The 12,453-nt window shown below is 38.2% G+C and overlaps 1 protein-coding gene and 1 non-coding gene across 3 annotated transcripts in view; both read left to right on the forward strand.

The window, feature by feature from the left end:
* Positions 1-11,702, forward strand: part of G3bp2 (G3BP stress granule assembly factor 2) — a 25,384-nt gene extending 13,682 nt beyond the window's left edge. Inside the window, exons 5-12 of one of the 2 annotated variants that reach the window (XM_055595872.1) lie at positions 1,260-1,350; positions 1,778-1,880; positions 2,714-2,894; positions 3,818-3,916; positions 8,784-8,886; positions 10,004-10,132; positions 10,875-10,993; positions 11,325-11,702. In XM_055595872.1, coding sequence (XP_055451847.1) covers positions 1,260-1,350; positions 1,778-1,880; positions 2,714-2,894; positions 3,818-3,916; positions 8,784-8,886; positions 10,004-10,132; positions 10,875-10,993; positions 11,325-11,597 — 1,098 coding nt within the window. In that variant the 3' untranslated portion in view covers positions 11,598-11,702. The remainder of the gene's footprint in view (positions 1-1,259; positions 1,351-1,777; positions 1,881-2,713; positions 2,895-3,817; positions 3,917-8,783; positions 8,887-10,003; positions 10,133-10,874; positions 10,994-11,324) is intronic. The other variant, XM_055595875.1, reaches the window with a different exon arrangement.
* On the forward strand, positions 10,207-10,331 carry LOC129668540 (small Cajal body-specific RNA 23). Its single transcript, XR_008718931.1, has one exon. It is a non-coding gene; the product is annotated as a small Cajal body-specific RNA 23 (non-coding RNA).
* Positions 11,703-12,453: the final 751 nt, after the last annotated feature.

Genomic DNA, 12,453 nt, shown 5'->3' on the forward strand with positions numbered 1-12,453 from the left:
TCTTTCTTTCTTTCTTTCTTTCTTTCTTTCTTTCTTTCTTTCTTTCTTATTATTATTGATTTATTATTTATACAATATTCTGGCTTGCATCTGTGCCTACACGCCATGCTAGGAATTGAACCTGGGTCTTTAAAAGCAGCCTTTGTTCTTAACCACTAAAGACAGCCATCTGTCTCTTTAGTCTGCTTGCTGCTGTTTTTGAGAGATTTTATTAGGTGTATTGATACATCTTACTTGGAAATTGTACTTGTGTGCATTAAAGTTGGATCCTGAATTAAATGTGTAAGTGTTAAAAAAAACAAACCAGAGGATTGGGGTGGTATAGTCAGTGGTAGAACACTTGGCTTTGTGTTCAAGGCTCTGAGTTTGATCCCCAGGACCATAAGTCAAAGGAACAAACCCACATGATTTTAGAAATATTAAATTGTATTTTTAAAGAGTTTTTTTTAATTGTAATATTTCCTTAGTTTTAGCATCTATTCTTACATAATGCTGGGCTTTGACATTTTCATATATGTGTGTGTTATGGGTTTTTTGTTTGGTTGGTTTGTTTTTTGAGACAGGGTTCCTTTACATAGCCTTGGCTGTTCTGGACTCACTTTGTAGACCAGGCTGGCCTCGAACTCATAGTAATTCACCTGCCTCTGCCTCCTACAGTGCTGGAATGACAGGCATGAGCCACTGCATCCAGCTTTTTGTTTGCTTTTTAAGCATAATCTCCCTGTAGCTCAGCTGGCCTGCAGCCTGTGCCCTCCTCCTTTTTGGTCTCCCAAGAGGTGGGATTACAGGTATTGGCCCCCACACTGTTTTTATAATATTTATTTGGTGAGATATTTTAGTTTTCTCTGTGTTAACATCATAACATGCTCACATTTGGATAATAATTAGACTAGATTATTTCTGTGGTACTAAAATTGCGATTGTATGTGAGATTGTATATAACATTCAATTTTTTTCGTTTTTTAAGATTTATCTATTTGTTAATTTATTTGTTTGTTTGTTTTATGAATGCTGTTTCATGCATATCAGAATAGGGAATCAGATTCCATTACAGATGGTTGTGAGCCACTATATGGTTGCTGGGACTAGAACTCAGGTCCTCTGGAAGAGCAGTCAGTGCTCTTAACTGCTGGGCCATCTCTCCAGCCTCCTAGTTTGTTCTTCTAATACAATACCATGGATGTTTACAGTTGTTTGAGGATATTGTGGGTACTTCTATTCATGGATATTTATGGCTATTTGTATGTTGTTTTCTATAGGGATCTGTTCCAAATAAGTTTTATGTCCACAATGATATGTTTCGTTATGAAGATGAAGTATTTGGTGATTCTGAACCAGAACTTGATGAAGGTGAGCTTAGTTTGAAGGGAAAAGGTTCTTGGTAGTTTCAATAGTATGAAACTTTTAAAAATGTGCCATTGATTTTATAAGAATTAAGTGAGTGGCATGGAACCTTTTCACTTCTTGTCTGTTGCCAGTCCAAATTCTGGCTGTACTGTATTTATTAATCTTCCACTGATAGAAATATTGGTTTGCTTTCCTTCTTATTACTGAATAAAATAATTTTTCAGTTTCCTTGCAAGCTTTTCCTAACTAATACATCTTGTATTAGAACATAGTAATCAAATTTTGTCGTACTTTTTCTCTTTAGTTTGCAGGGAACAGGGAATATTTCAGTGACCTTTTAAACCAGCATGCATTTAAGCATACTACAGTCTATGTGTTAGAGATTGTTTGAGCGCTTCTTAAAAAGATGTGCTATATTATGTATTGTCAGAATCAGAAGACGAGGTAGAAGAGGAGCAAGAAGAAAGGCAGCCGTCTCCTGAACCTGTGCAAGAGAATGCTAACAGCGCTTATTATGATGCTCATCCTGTGACGTAAGACTAGCACTTGAAGGTGCATTTGCACTGACCTGTAGTGTAACGGACTGTAAGGTAGTTGATTCTAGGATTACTGTTGAAGTTAATTTTTTTCCTTTAGTGTTAGGTATTAAACCTCAGACTTTGTGCATGTTAAGTATGCACTTTGCCACCAAACTATACCCTCAGCCCCTGGGAATACATTTTGTTAAAACTGTACATTTGAGCCAGTATTTGATATATACCAAGATACTGAAAATTACTACTTATTTCAAAAATTTCACATGGTTTCACCTTTTTTCCCACAGTTTTTTTAAACTGTGGTTGACTACTGATAATGCAGACTGCTTAGAACAGTGCACTGAACTTACTTCTGCATGGGGAGGGAGGCGGCTCAGCCAGCAATGGTGCTCACCCTGCAAGCCTGGAGTGCTAAGCTGAATTCCTGATGTAAAGTGGAAGAATACTGATTTCATAAAAGCCTCACCTCGTGCATCGTTCCTTCACACACTAATTAGAATACAAACATTATTGATAACTTAGATTTTAAATCCTGTAACTGTGGATATAGTGATGGCACAGCAGTTCAGAGCATCCCTATGGCAGTAAAATCCTGTCTCAAACAACCAAACCAAAGAAACAGATGGGTTTAGACTGGAGGTGAGCCTCTGTGGTGGAGCAATTTTGCCGGTATGTGCACAGCATCTGGCTTGGGTTTTATCCCTTCTGAACGCCCACATGTACCTGAACACAGAACAGGTTACTGGCACATATCTGGCTACAACTGTTAGTTTGGAGAGAAACAGTTTTGTTTCATTTGAATGCCTAGTGACCTAGATGTTTCATTCTAGTAATGGCATAGAGGAGCCTTTGGAAGAATCCTCTCATGAACCTGAACCTGAGCCAGAATCTGAAACAAAGACTGAAGAGCTGAAACCACAAGTGGAGGAGAAACACTTGGAAGAGCTAGAGGAGAAGTCTGCCACTCCTCCTCCTGCCGAGCCTGCTTCTCTGCCTCAAGAACCGCCAAAGGTGAGATCAGAGGAACTTTTCAGACCTGGACCTCACATTTTCATACTTGGTGCCATTAACGAAGCATGATTTTGGTTCATTTATTTGAAATAGTAAGCTTTACTTTTGTGTATATGAAAGAAGCTGGAGTTTTTGTTGTTCTGGGGAGATTTCATGGTTTCTCTCTACCCCACAAATATTCCTAAGAGTGAAATTTATAACATAAGATTACTCTTGTCTGTATGCAGTGTTGAATGACTTACATGAAATTATTCAAGTCCATGTATGAGGCTTTCAGTTGCTCATCTCTTCTGATGCTCCAGGAGTCATGCAATGTCCCAATTGAAGTTGATCTGTGAGAGATATCTGCTTGTGATATAAATGGGATCAGTTTCCTTACTCTACTAATTTTCTTGTAGAGATGCGTGACACCCATAGTATATCATGTAAAACTTCTCTATCTTTGTGAAGTAGAAGATTAAAGTACATTTGGCAGTGAGAGAAAAGTAGTACAATAGTCCTTGTTCAATTTGTAAGTGTCTGTTAATTTTCCAGCTAGTACTCTGTTCTTTTCTATTCTTCCCCTTTCCCCTAACACCATCACTCACACATCCTGTCTTCCCAGAAAAGGGGAAGGAAGTCAGTTCTATCTGGTTCAGATTTTACAGCATGTTTAGTTGATAGTGGTTTTGTTTGCCACTTGCTTATGTAGGAACTTGGTGTGGTTTATTTAGCAGCTGAGACAAAACAGTCATATCTTGCATAATGAGATTTTGAAAGCTGGCACGCAGACTGGCATGTGTGTGTGTGCCTTTCTTGTAGGAGTCCTTCAATGTAAAGGAACAGATCAGAAATGAAAACAGATTATATATTTGGAAGTTTCCCTATAGGAATGTTGGTGGTTTTCCATGATTAGTAGTCTAGGTTTGTTGCATTTCCTGCAGGCTTTCTCCTGGGCTTCAGTGACCAGTAAAAACCTGCCTCCTAGTGGTACTGTTTCTTCCTCTGGAATTCCACCCCATGTTAAAGCACCAGTCTCACAGGTAACGATCTGTGAACACATTGGATTGTATCCTTGTTACATTTGCCAATTGCTTATTTTTTATACATTTTTAAGTGAGTCAACCAGAAATATGGATTAAACATACAAAAATGTATTAAATGTCAGTGCACCCACTTTAAATGCCAAATCTCTATTAATCTACAGAGGTGGTATTTGGGGCTTGGGTGTGTACAATACAGATTAAGTTGGTTTTACTAATACTATATTGTCATTTTAAAGGCTTCTTTAAAAAAGTACTCCTTTTGAAAATTTTACAACTTAGTAAGAACATTTTAGGTAAGAAATTTGGAAAGGCACAAAATAGAATGACATTTAAAAATCATTGTTCTAAAGAAATAGAAACTTTATATATGTGTGTGTGTATATATAATATATATGTTACAATATATATTACATATATTTACATTTCCTAAACTCAGTCTCTAAGTTGTTTATACAATTTAATTGAAGCCTGTACCAACTTACGACTGTAGTGTTCACCTTAACAGATCATTTCAGTATTCTGCTTTTTGTCTGTTTGTCATCTTAACCCATTTCAGAGCTTTCCAAAACTGAAAATATGACACTATTTATGATGCTTGTTAGATAGTTAAGATTAAATTTGAATTAAGTTTATTGGCATATATAAGTATCCAGTTTCCCCCTCTATTTTGAGTTGTTTCATTTTCCTAGGATTTACATTTAAAATGGTTATTGTATGCATCTTTAGATGCTCTTAACATTGAGACAGAGGTTTTAAAAGTAACTAGTAATTACCTTGTCCTCAATGTTTCTATACATTGTAACCATCTATACAATACATAATACCCCTGTATTGTCATAGTCCCCCCCCCCCCCTTAGATATTTAAATTGGTTATGTTTGATCTCAAGCCAGAGTTCCAGCCTAATGATTTGTGCTTCTCAGACTGATCTGGAGAAGGGATAAATGACTTGGGACTTTGAAATCTTGATTTCTAATTTAATTTTGTGTCTATGGGTATTTTGGCTATGTGGGTGCATGTGTACTTCATGCATGCAGTGCCGTTAGAGGCTGGAGAAAGTGTTGGTTCTCTTGGGACTGGAGATACAGATGGTTGTGAGCTGACATAGGTGCTGAGGATGGAACCCTCTGGGTTGTCTGGAAGAGCAGCCGATGACTTCAATAACTGCTAAGTCATAGCTACAGCACAACACTTATTTTAAAAGTTCAATAATAGATTCCTTTTATTTGCCTAGCCATTATGTTCAGCATGATATTTTCACATTTGGGGCAGGGGCAGGGTCTCACTGTATAGCCCTGGCTGGCCATGAACTCACAAGATCCACCTACCTCTGCCTCCCTAGTACTAAGATTGAAAGTATGTACAGATAGTTCTTCTTACTGAGTCCTTAAAACCACCCTGTGTGAGAGGTATTCTCATTTTAGAGACGAAAATTAAAAGTCTAGCATAACTCACCCATGTTTGGACAGGTGAAATGCAGCCTGGCTTTTGTATTTATGTAGGTACACATCATACTACATAAGTGGTTCTACATGTGTACATTTTTCTTCAGTATCTTGTGGAGGGTATCGTGTCTGTATTCACACCAAAGAAGAGTACTATAATTAAGAGTACGTAATTAAGGTATGTCTTAACTTAGGAGATTCTAGACTCGTAGGTATTTCACATTTGAGTCATTCAAGGGCTGGAGAGATTGTTCACCAGTTAAGAACACATACTGCTCCCGAGTTGAGGATCCCAGCACCCATGTCAGGTGACTTAAAACTACCTGTAACTCCATTTCCAGGGGACCTGGTGCCTCTGTCCTCTGTTAGCATCTACACTCATGTGCACGTACCTACAGATAGCTTGCTTACATACATACATACATACCTACATACATACATACATACATAAAAATAATAAAACATAAGCTTTAAAAATATCCTCATGTCTTTGTGCTATGTTTGGTTTGATATTTTCACTTGGTTTAGTAACCTTCAACTTTGTTACTTTTGAATAATACTCATTTCTTTATATTAGATTATTTGGTAAACGGAAGTTAAATCTACATTTAGGATATTGGTAGGCATTGGGATAGAAGTAGGTAAGTGAAGTTCTTGATTAAATAGCTCATACTCAGTTGAAAGACGTGTGTGGTGTGGTGATTCCTTTTTGGCTTATTTGACCATTTTTATTTTATATTTTGTTGGACATTCATTTATAGGATTTGCTGTGAGATCTTCCTCTCCGGTTTCATGAAGTTAAATTGAAAGCCCTAATAGTAGGCTATTAGCCACTTGATTTGTTAGGAATAATTAGTTGTAATCAGCCGATGAGAAGAATTACAAGGACATAGCTGCCTTAGTTGACATTTCTTTCTTAGCTTTTGGTTCTACTTTTTATGCACTGGCATTCTGTCTACTTCCAAAGTCAAAGTTACTAAAGCAGTGTACAAATTATTCATAAGATGGGAAATCTTTTAAGCTTAATTTTAAATGGCTTTGAGAATTTATTTTGGTAAGAAGTTTTGAAATGTTAAGGTCAGAGCCTCAGGTTCTTTGATAATATTTAGATTGAGTGGTCTTTTTTCTGAAAATTCTAAATGCAAAGTATTAGCTATTTTTCTCAAAAAAGATTTATTTTTATGAGTATGGCTGGTTTTGCATGCACATATATCTTATGTACCATGTATGTGCAACGCCTTTAGGACCGGAACAGGGTCTCAGGGATCCTGGACCTGCAATTAGAGGGCTTTTAGCAACCATGCAAGTTCTGGGAACTGAACCGGAGTCTTCTGAAAAAGCATTAAGTGCTTTTAAACTGCTACCCATCTCTTCATGCCTTCTTTTGAGACAGAGTCTCACCATGTGGCTCTGCCTTGGGACTCTGGCTATGTAGACCAGGGTGGCCTTTAATTCACAGGATTCCACTTGCCTCTCGTCTCCTGGGTATTGGGATTGAAGGCTTGTTCTACCATTCCCTGTACACACTCGCCATTTTTAATTTCTAGTAAGACACTGAAGTTTGCTTGGAGTACATCTTTTTAATTCTGATTGATAATACAAACTGTACTAAATTCTGCTTTGAAGCTACCTTCGGGAAGTAAGCCTAAGTTGTAAATACCTGCTTTTTCTAGACATCAGCGTTAATGTTCTGTTAAACTAAGCCCAGGCAGTCGTTCCCTCATTGTCAGGTATACGGCATTCCGAGCTAAGGACTGCCCAACATTTGCTCAGGCACCCTGCTTGGTTCTTTCAGTGGTGCATATCTGCAGTCCCAGCACTGGGGGGAAGAAATGGAGTATCATCACAGGTTACAATCCGTATCTATCCCTGGGCTGGGGCTGAAGACATGGCTCAGCAGTTAAGAGGACTAGGGTTCAAGTCCTAGCGCTCCACATGGCAGCTCCCAACTGTCTGTATGTAACTCCAGTTCCTGTGGATCCGGCACCCTCACACAGATGTAGAAGACATACATGCAGGCAAAATACCCCAGTGCACATAAAAATAAGTGAATCGTTTAAAAAAAAAAAAAAAAAACAGTCCTCAAGGATTGCCTTCCTCCCATACACACAAAGCAAGCTAGCTAGAGAGACTTTATAACAAAAACTAAGTCCTCTCACTATGTAGACCAGGTTGGCCTTGAATTTACAGAAATCTGCTTGCCTCTGCCTCCTAAGTGCTGGATTCAAAGGTGTGTGTCACCTCAGCCAGCAAAATTAATTCTGTAACTAGGCAGATTCCAGGACATGTGAAAATGTAGTCTACATAGGTGGAAGAAAAGTTTGTAAGAAGTGGGCAAATCTTGTAATTAACTATTAATGTTGAAGCTGCATAGGTTTTTTTTTTTGTGTGTGTGTGTGTGTGTTTAGATTTGTCCTTGCAAATTATAACATCTCAGTTATATATGAAAGTTGGAGTCTTGCTTAGATCAAGGTACTAGCTCTAGTATGGGGTGTCCATAGTCTTTTGAATGTTTTCAACATCCTTTGATGATTCGTTTACTTTTGTCTTTTTCTTGGGCTATAAATCCCTGAGCAATAGAAAGCCCATAGAGGTTGAGAATACTGAAAATGCTATTATGTTAGGGGAAATGAATGAGCGGTGTGCACGGTATTTATTACAAAATACGTGATTGTATTGAGTCAGCAGTTGACAGCAGTCCTATCACTCCCACCCAATTAAGGAAAATGGTTGGTCAATCCTTTTAAAGGGCTTCTTTGACTATTTGAGATAGTCTATGGAAACTCCTGTCACTTTATTTGTGAGATGTGGTCTTATTGTTTCAAGGTGGCTTCAAATTTATGATCCTCCTGCCTCAGTCTTCTGAGTGCTGGGATTATAGGCACTTGCCACCATACTAAAGCGTTATTGTTTGAACTATTAAAATATTGGTTTTGAGATTATGGGATGGAGAAGGTGTGACTGAGCACTATTGATGTCTGAAGGCAGTAAACTAGGTATTTACTGAGGAATTATTTGTCTTTATTCTTGTCTTCATAAGACAAGAAAGCTTTTTAACTGTCTTATGTATGTATATGGAGTTGCTCATCTTGCATTTTGTGATTTTTGTAGCAATAACTTACGCTGTTTCATTGTGAATATAATTTTAATTTTAAGCATGTTATTGTGCAAAAGCAGCTTAGTGTGAATTATACAGTCTTGAGTGAAAAAATTAAGATCTACCCTACAGTCCTAGCTTGGTACAGAATATCTTTTTAAAAGTATTTCTTACATATATGGGAAATTATGTAAAGACATCATAAACTTAATATCATTGTCCTTGCTAGTGACTTGCTAATATTAGTTATGGTTGGTTTTTCTCCAGTAGAAGTTATTTCTTTATAGTATAAAAATTTTAATAATTTTTCTGTTATATTTTAGCCAAGGGTTGACGCTAAACCAGAAGTTCAGTCTCAGCCACCACGTGTACGTGAACAGCGACCCCGAGAGCGACCCGGTTTCCCTCCTCGAGGACCAAGGCCAGGTAAGCTCAACTCTTATGGCCTAAGATTGATTGGACACTTTGAAAAGACTAAACTTTAAAAAGTGTATTTGGTTTCATACACAGGTCTATGTGAAGATCCGATTGCTTATGTAGGGACATGCTGCCGAGATAGCCTGGGCTAACAACTTTGAGGAGTGGGTTTGTTGCTGACCTTTGCAAAGACACGTGTTTTGAAGGAATAATAGAGCACATTTTGTCATTTGCCCGTTGTTGCTGGCTTTAAGAATTCTAAGCTGAGGCTGGAGAGACGGCTCAGGTTAATAAGAACACTGAGAGTTCAGCAGTTAAGAGCGGTGGCGGCTCTTCCAGATGACCCAGGTTTAGGTTGCCATGCACCCACATGGCAGCTCAGAATTATCTGTAGCTCCAGTTGTGGGGGATGCAGTGCCCTCTGCTCATCTGCCAGCACTAGGTATGCACATGAATAGAGACATACAAACTACCCCTGTGCAGATAAATAAGACAGATAGCCTTTTCAAAAGAGAATTCTGTGGCTGCAGGTGGCATAAACTACTATACCTCAAATTCAGAAATTTATAAATCAAAGTGATGAAGTGAGATTCTATGTGACAGTACCTTAGGAGATAAGCCTTAAAAAGGAAATGTTTGTATTGTTATTGATTTGGCTGTACCATTCAAAGATGAAGTGTTTTCTGTTTCAAAAGACAACTAAGGAGATAATTAGTGGAATATGCCTTACTGACCTAAAAGTCTGCTTTGTTCATGGGTTATATAGGAGTAACTGTTCTTTTAGTATTAGCCATTTTATAATCAGACCTAGTTAATATCTGTCTGCACCTGGCATTCTTTTCACCCACTAATAACACACTTCTTCAAGGAGAACATCTGGTTTTTTTTTTTTTTTTTTTTTTTGGCCAAAGCATGAATATTAGTATTGTTTTGTTTGTTTTTATTTGAGTCACGGCCTCATTGGTTAGCTCCGGCAGCCTGGAACTCGGGAACCTCTCTGGCTTTTGGGATTCAATGCATGCACCATTGTGCCTGGCACTAACGGTGTTTTGCTTTCTAGTTCATTGCTTTGTATTGTTTTATATGTTGTTGTGGGCTTTAGTGTCTCCTCTCTTATGTTTTTCAGGCAGAGGAGATGTGGAACAGAACGACTCTGACAACCGGAGAATTATTCGTTATCCGGACAGTCATCAGCTTTTCGTTGGTAACTTGCCTCATGATATTGATGAAAATGAACTGAAAGAATTCTTTATGAGTAAGTGGTTTAGTTTGCTTTTATATTAGACTTTTAAATTAAAATTTAAAGTTACCTATATTAGACACACATAGATGCTCACCAGGGCTCAGTCCTCTCCTTGTGGTCCTGACCTGCCCTCCATGAGCAAGAGAATCTGCACTGGTTGGGGGTGTCCTGTCCAAGTGGATAACAGGACTCCACGGTTTTCAGTGTAACAGCTCTGCCATCTGAAATAACCTGCAACACAAAGGCTCCCTTTAAAGAAAATGTTCTTGAACTTAAATAAACCTTTAAAGGAAGAAAGACTTTTTATAATAAAACCCAGTTTATAAAATTACTTATCTCTATAGTGTATCTTACGTTCTTTCAATCTTTAATTGGTCAGAAAGGAAGAAATGATGAAATCACAATTCCCAGTGACTGTTGAGTGTGGCTTGGTCTTGTTCAGGAGATGAAAAAGGAGATTAGTTACTAGAGGACTGTCTGAAACGGGGGGGGGGGGGGGGATTTTTTTGTCTTTCAAAACTTGACAGGTAGTTTTTTCTCATGGTGTAGAGACAGGCGTCTGGTGCCGGAGTTAGGGGTGTGAGGTGGTGGCCCATCTGAGCTAATGTTCTATAGCGATCATCTGGCATAGGAGCCTTGCCACTTTTACTTCCAGGCGGATCAGAAACATGACAGTTGCTCATTCTGAACAAATAAAGTCACTAGACTGTTTTGTTAAAATATTTAACCCTTGGTGTAATGTATATTTTCACAGGTTTTGGAAACGTTGTGGAACTTCGCATCAATACCAAGGGTGTTGGGGGAAAACTTCCAAATTTTGGTTTTGTGGTTTTTGATGACTCTGAACCAGTTCAGAGAATCTTAATTGCAAAAGTAAGTGATTTAAGGGACATAATTCAAGATTTTCCCTTTTTTGTTGTATATAGTATGGATTGAAACATTTAAAACCATAGCAAATCTTTTTATGGTAAAGCTAAAAATAGTTAATTGTGAAATGGTATTTATGCAAAGAATAAATGAAAATAGTATTACAGATTGTTGTATGGACCATCTTTCATTTGCTCATCTGAAAAAGGCTGAAATTTGCATTTTCGAGACTTCCATTAAAGTTTTTTATTTCTCAGAAGATTTTCTTACTTGTGTATGCAAGTTCATACTTGTCTATTCTTATGTAACCCACTCATACCATTTTTCTCTTTTAAAGCCAATTATGTTTCGAGGAGAAGTACGTTTAAATGTGGAAGAGAAAAAAACGAGAGCTGCCAGAGAGCGAGAAACCAGAGGTGGCGGTGATGACCGCAGGGATATCAGGCGCAGTGATCGAGGCCCTGGTGGTCCACGTGGAATTGTGGGTGGTGGAATGATGCGTGATCGTGATGGAAGAGGACCACCTCCACGAGGGGGCATGGCACAGAAACTTGGTTCTGGAAGAGGAACCGGGCAAATGGAAGGCCGCTTCACAGGACAGCGTCGTTGAAGTTCCACTGTCGGCAAAGTTTTGGCAGTGGTATCTAACTCATCGTGTTTGCATTCTTGTTAAGTTTTTTTGGCTTTGGAATGTGACACAGCCTTTTTGATCATTTCTTTGATGTGAAAAGCATCTTTTGGTTATCAGTTAAATTGAGGTGGACATTAATTTCCCCAACTTCACAACAGGATTCATATTGTTAATTTATAAATCTAGACTTGGAGAATTAAGGACTGAGATATGACCATATCCTAAACTGTCTACAACAAACAAAATGAACCTAAAAAGGACTTGCCCACTGAATTCGGGTCATTTGAGTTTAAAAAAATCCTCTGCTGCACATTTTGTTTAAGTGTTAACTGTCTCTGCTGTTAATGTTGGAAACACAAATAGTGCAGTTTTTGTGCAATTGGAGAATCTTGCCTTTTTTCTTGGCTTCCCCCCAAAACAAACCAACAGAAACTTTTTGTGTATTCATCAAAATGCACTATCGGGTACTCTGAAGTCATTAACATTGACATCTCCACCAGGAGGCAACAGGGAAAAAAATCTTTCATCTTCTTTTCCAGTAGAGAATAGTTTGTGAAATGATGAGGGCATTTTATCTGCTTGCTGTGACCAGCGTGTGCATACACAAACCTTAACAAGACTGCAAATATTCCAGAAGAAAGTCATTTAGTTATGAACGAAATAACAAAAAATGAGAACTTCAAAAGCTATGGTCTTAAATACTAGACCAGATTTAGTAGCTCTGTATCCTAAGAGTTTTCTACCTGCCCTCTTGAGTACAGGGATGCTGGCTGCTCAACACACTCCTCCTCCCCTTTCCTTTCTTTAAGCTGTGTACAGTGGAAACTGTCTTTCC

The sequence above is a fragment of the Psammomys obesus genome, unplaced genomic scaffold (genome assembly GCF_907164565.1).
Source record: "Psammomys obesus unplaced genomic scaffold, mPsaObe1.curated_primary_1811, whole genome shotgun sequence".
Taxonomy (NCBI): Eukaryota; Metazoa; Chordata; class Mammalia; order Rodentia; family Muridae; genus Psammomys; species Psammomys obesus.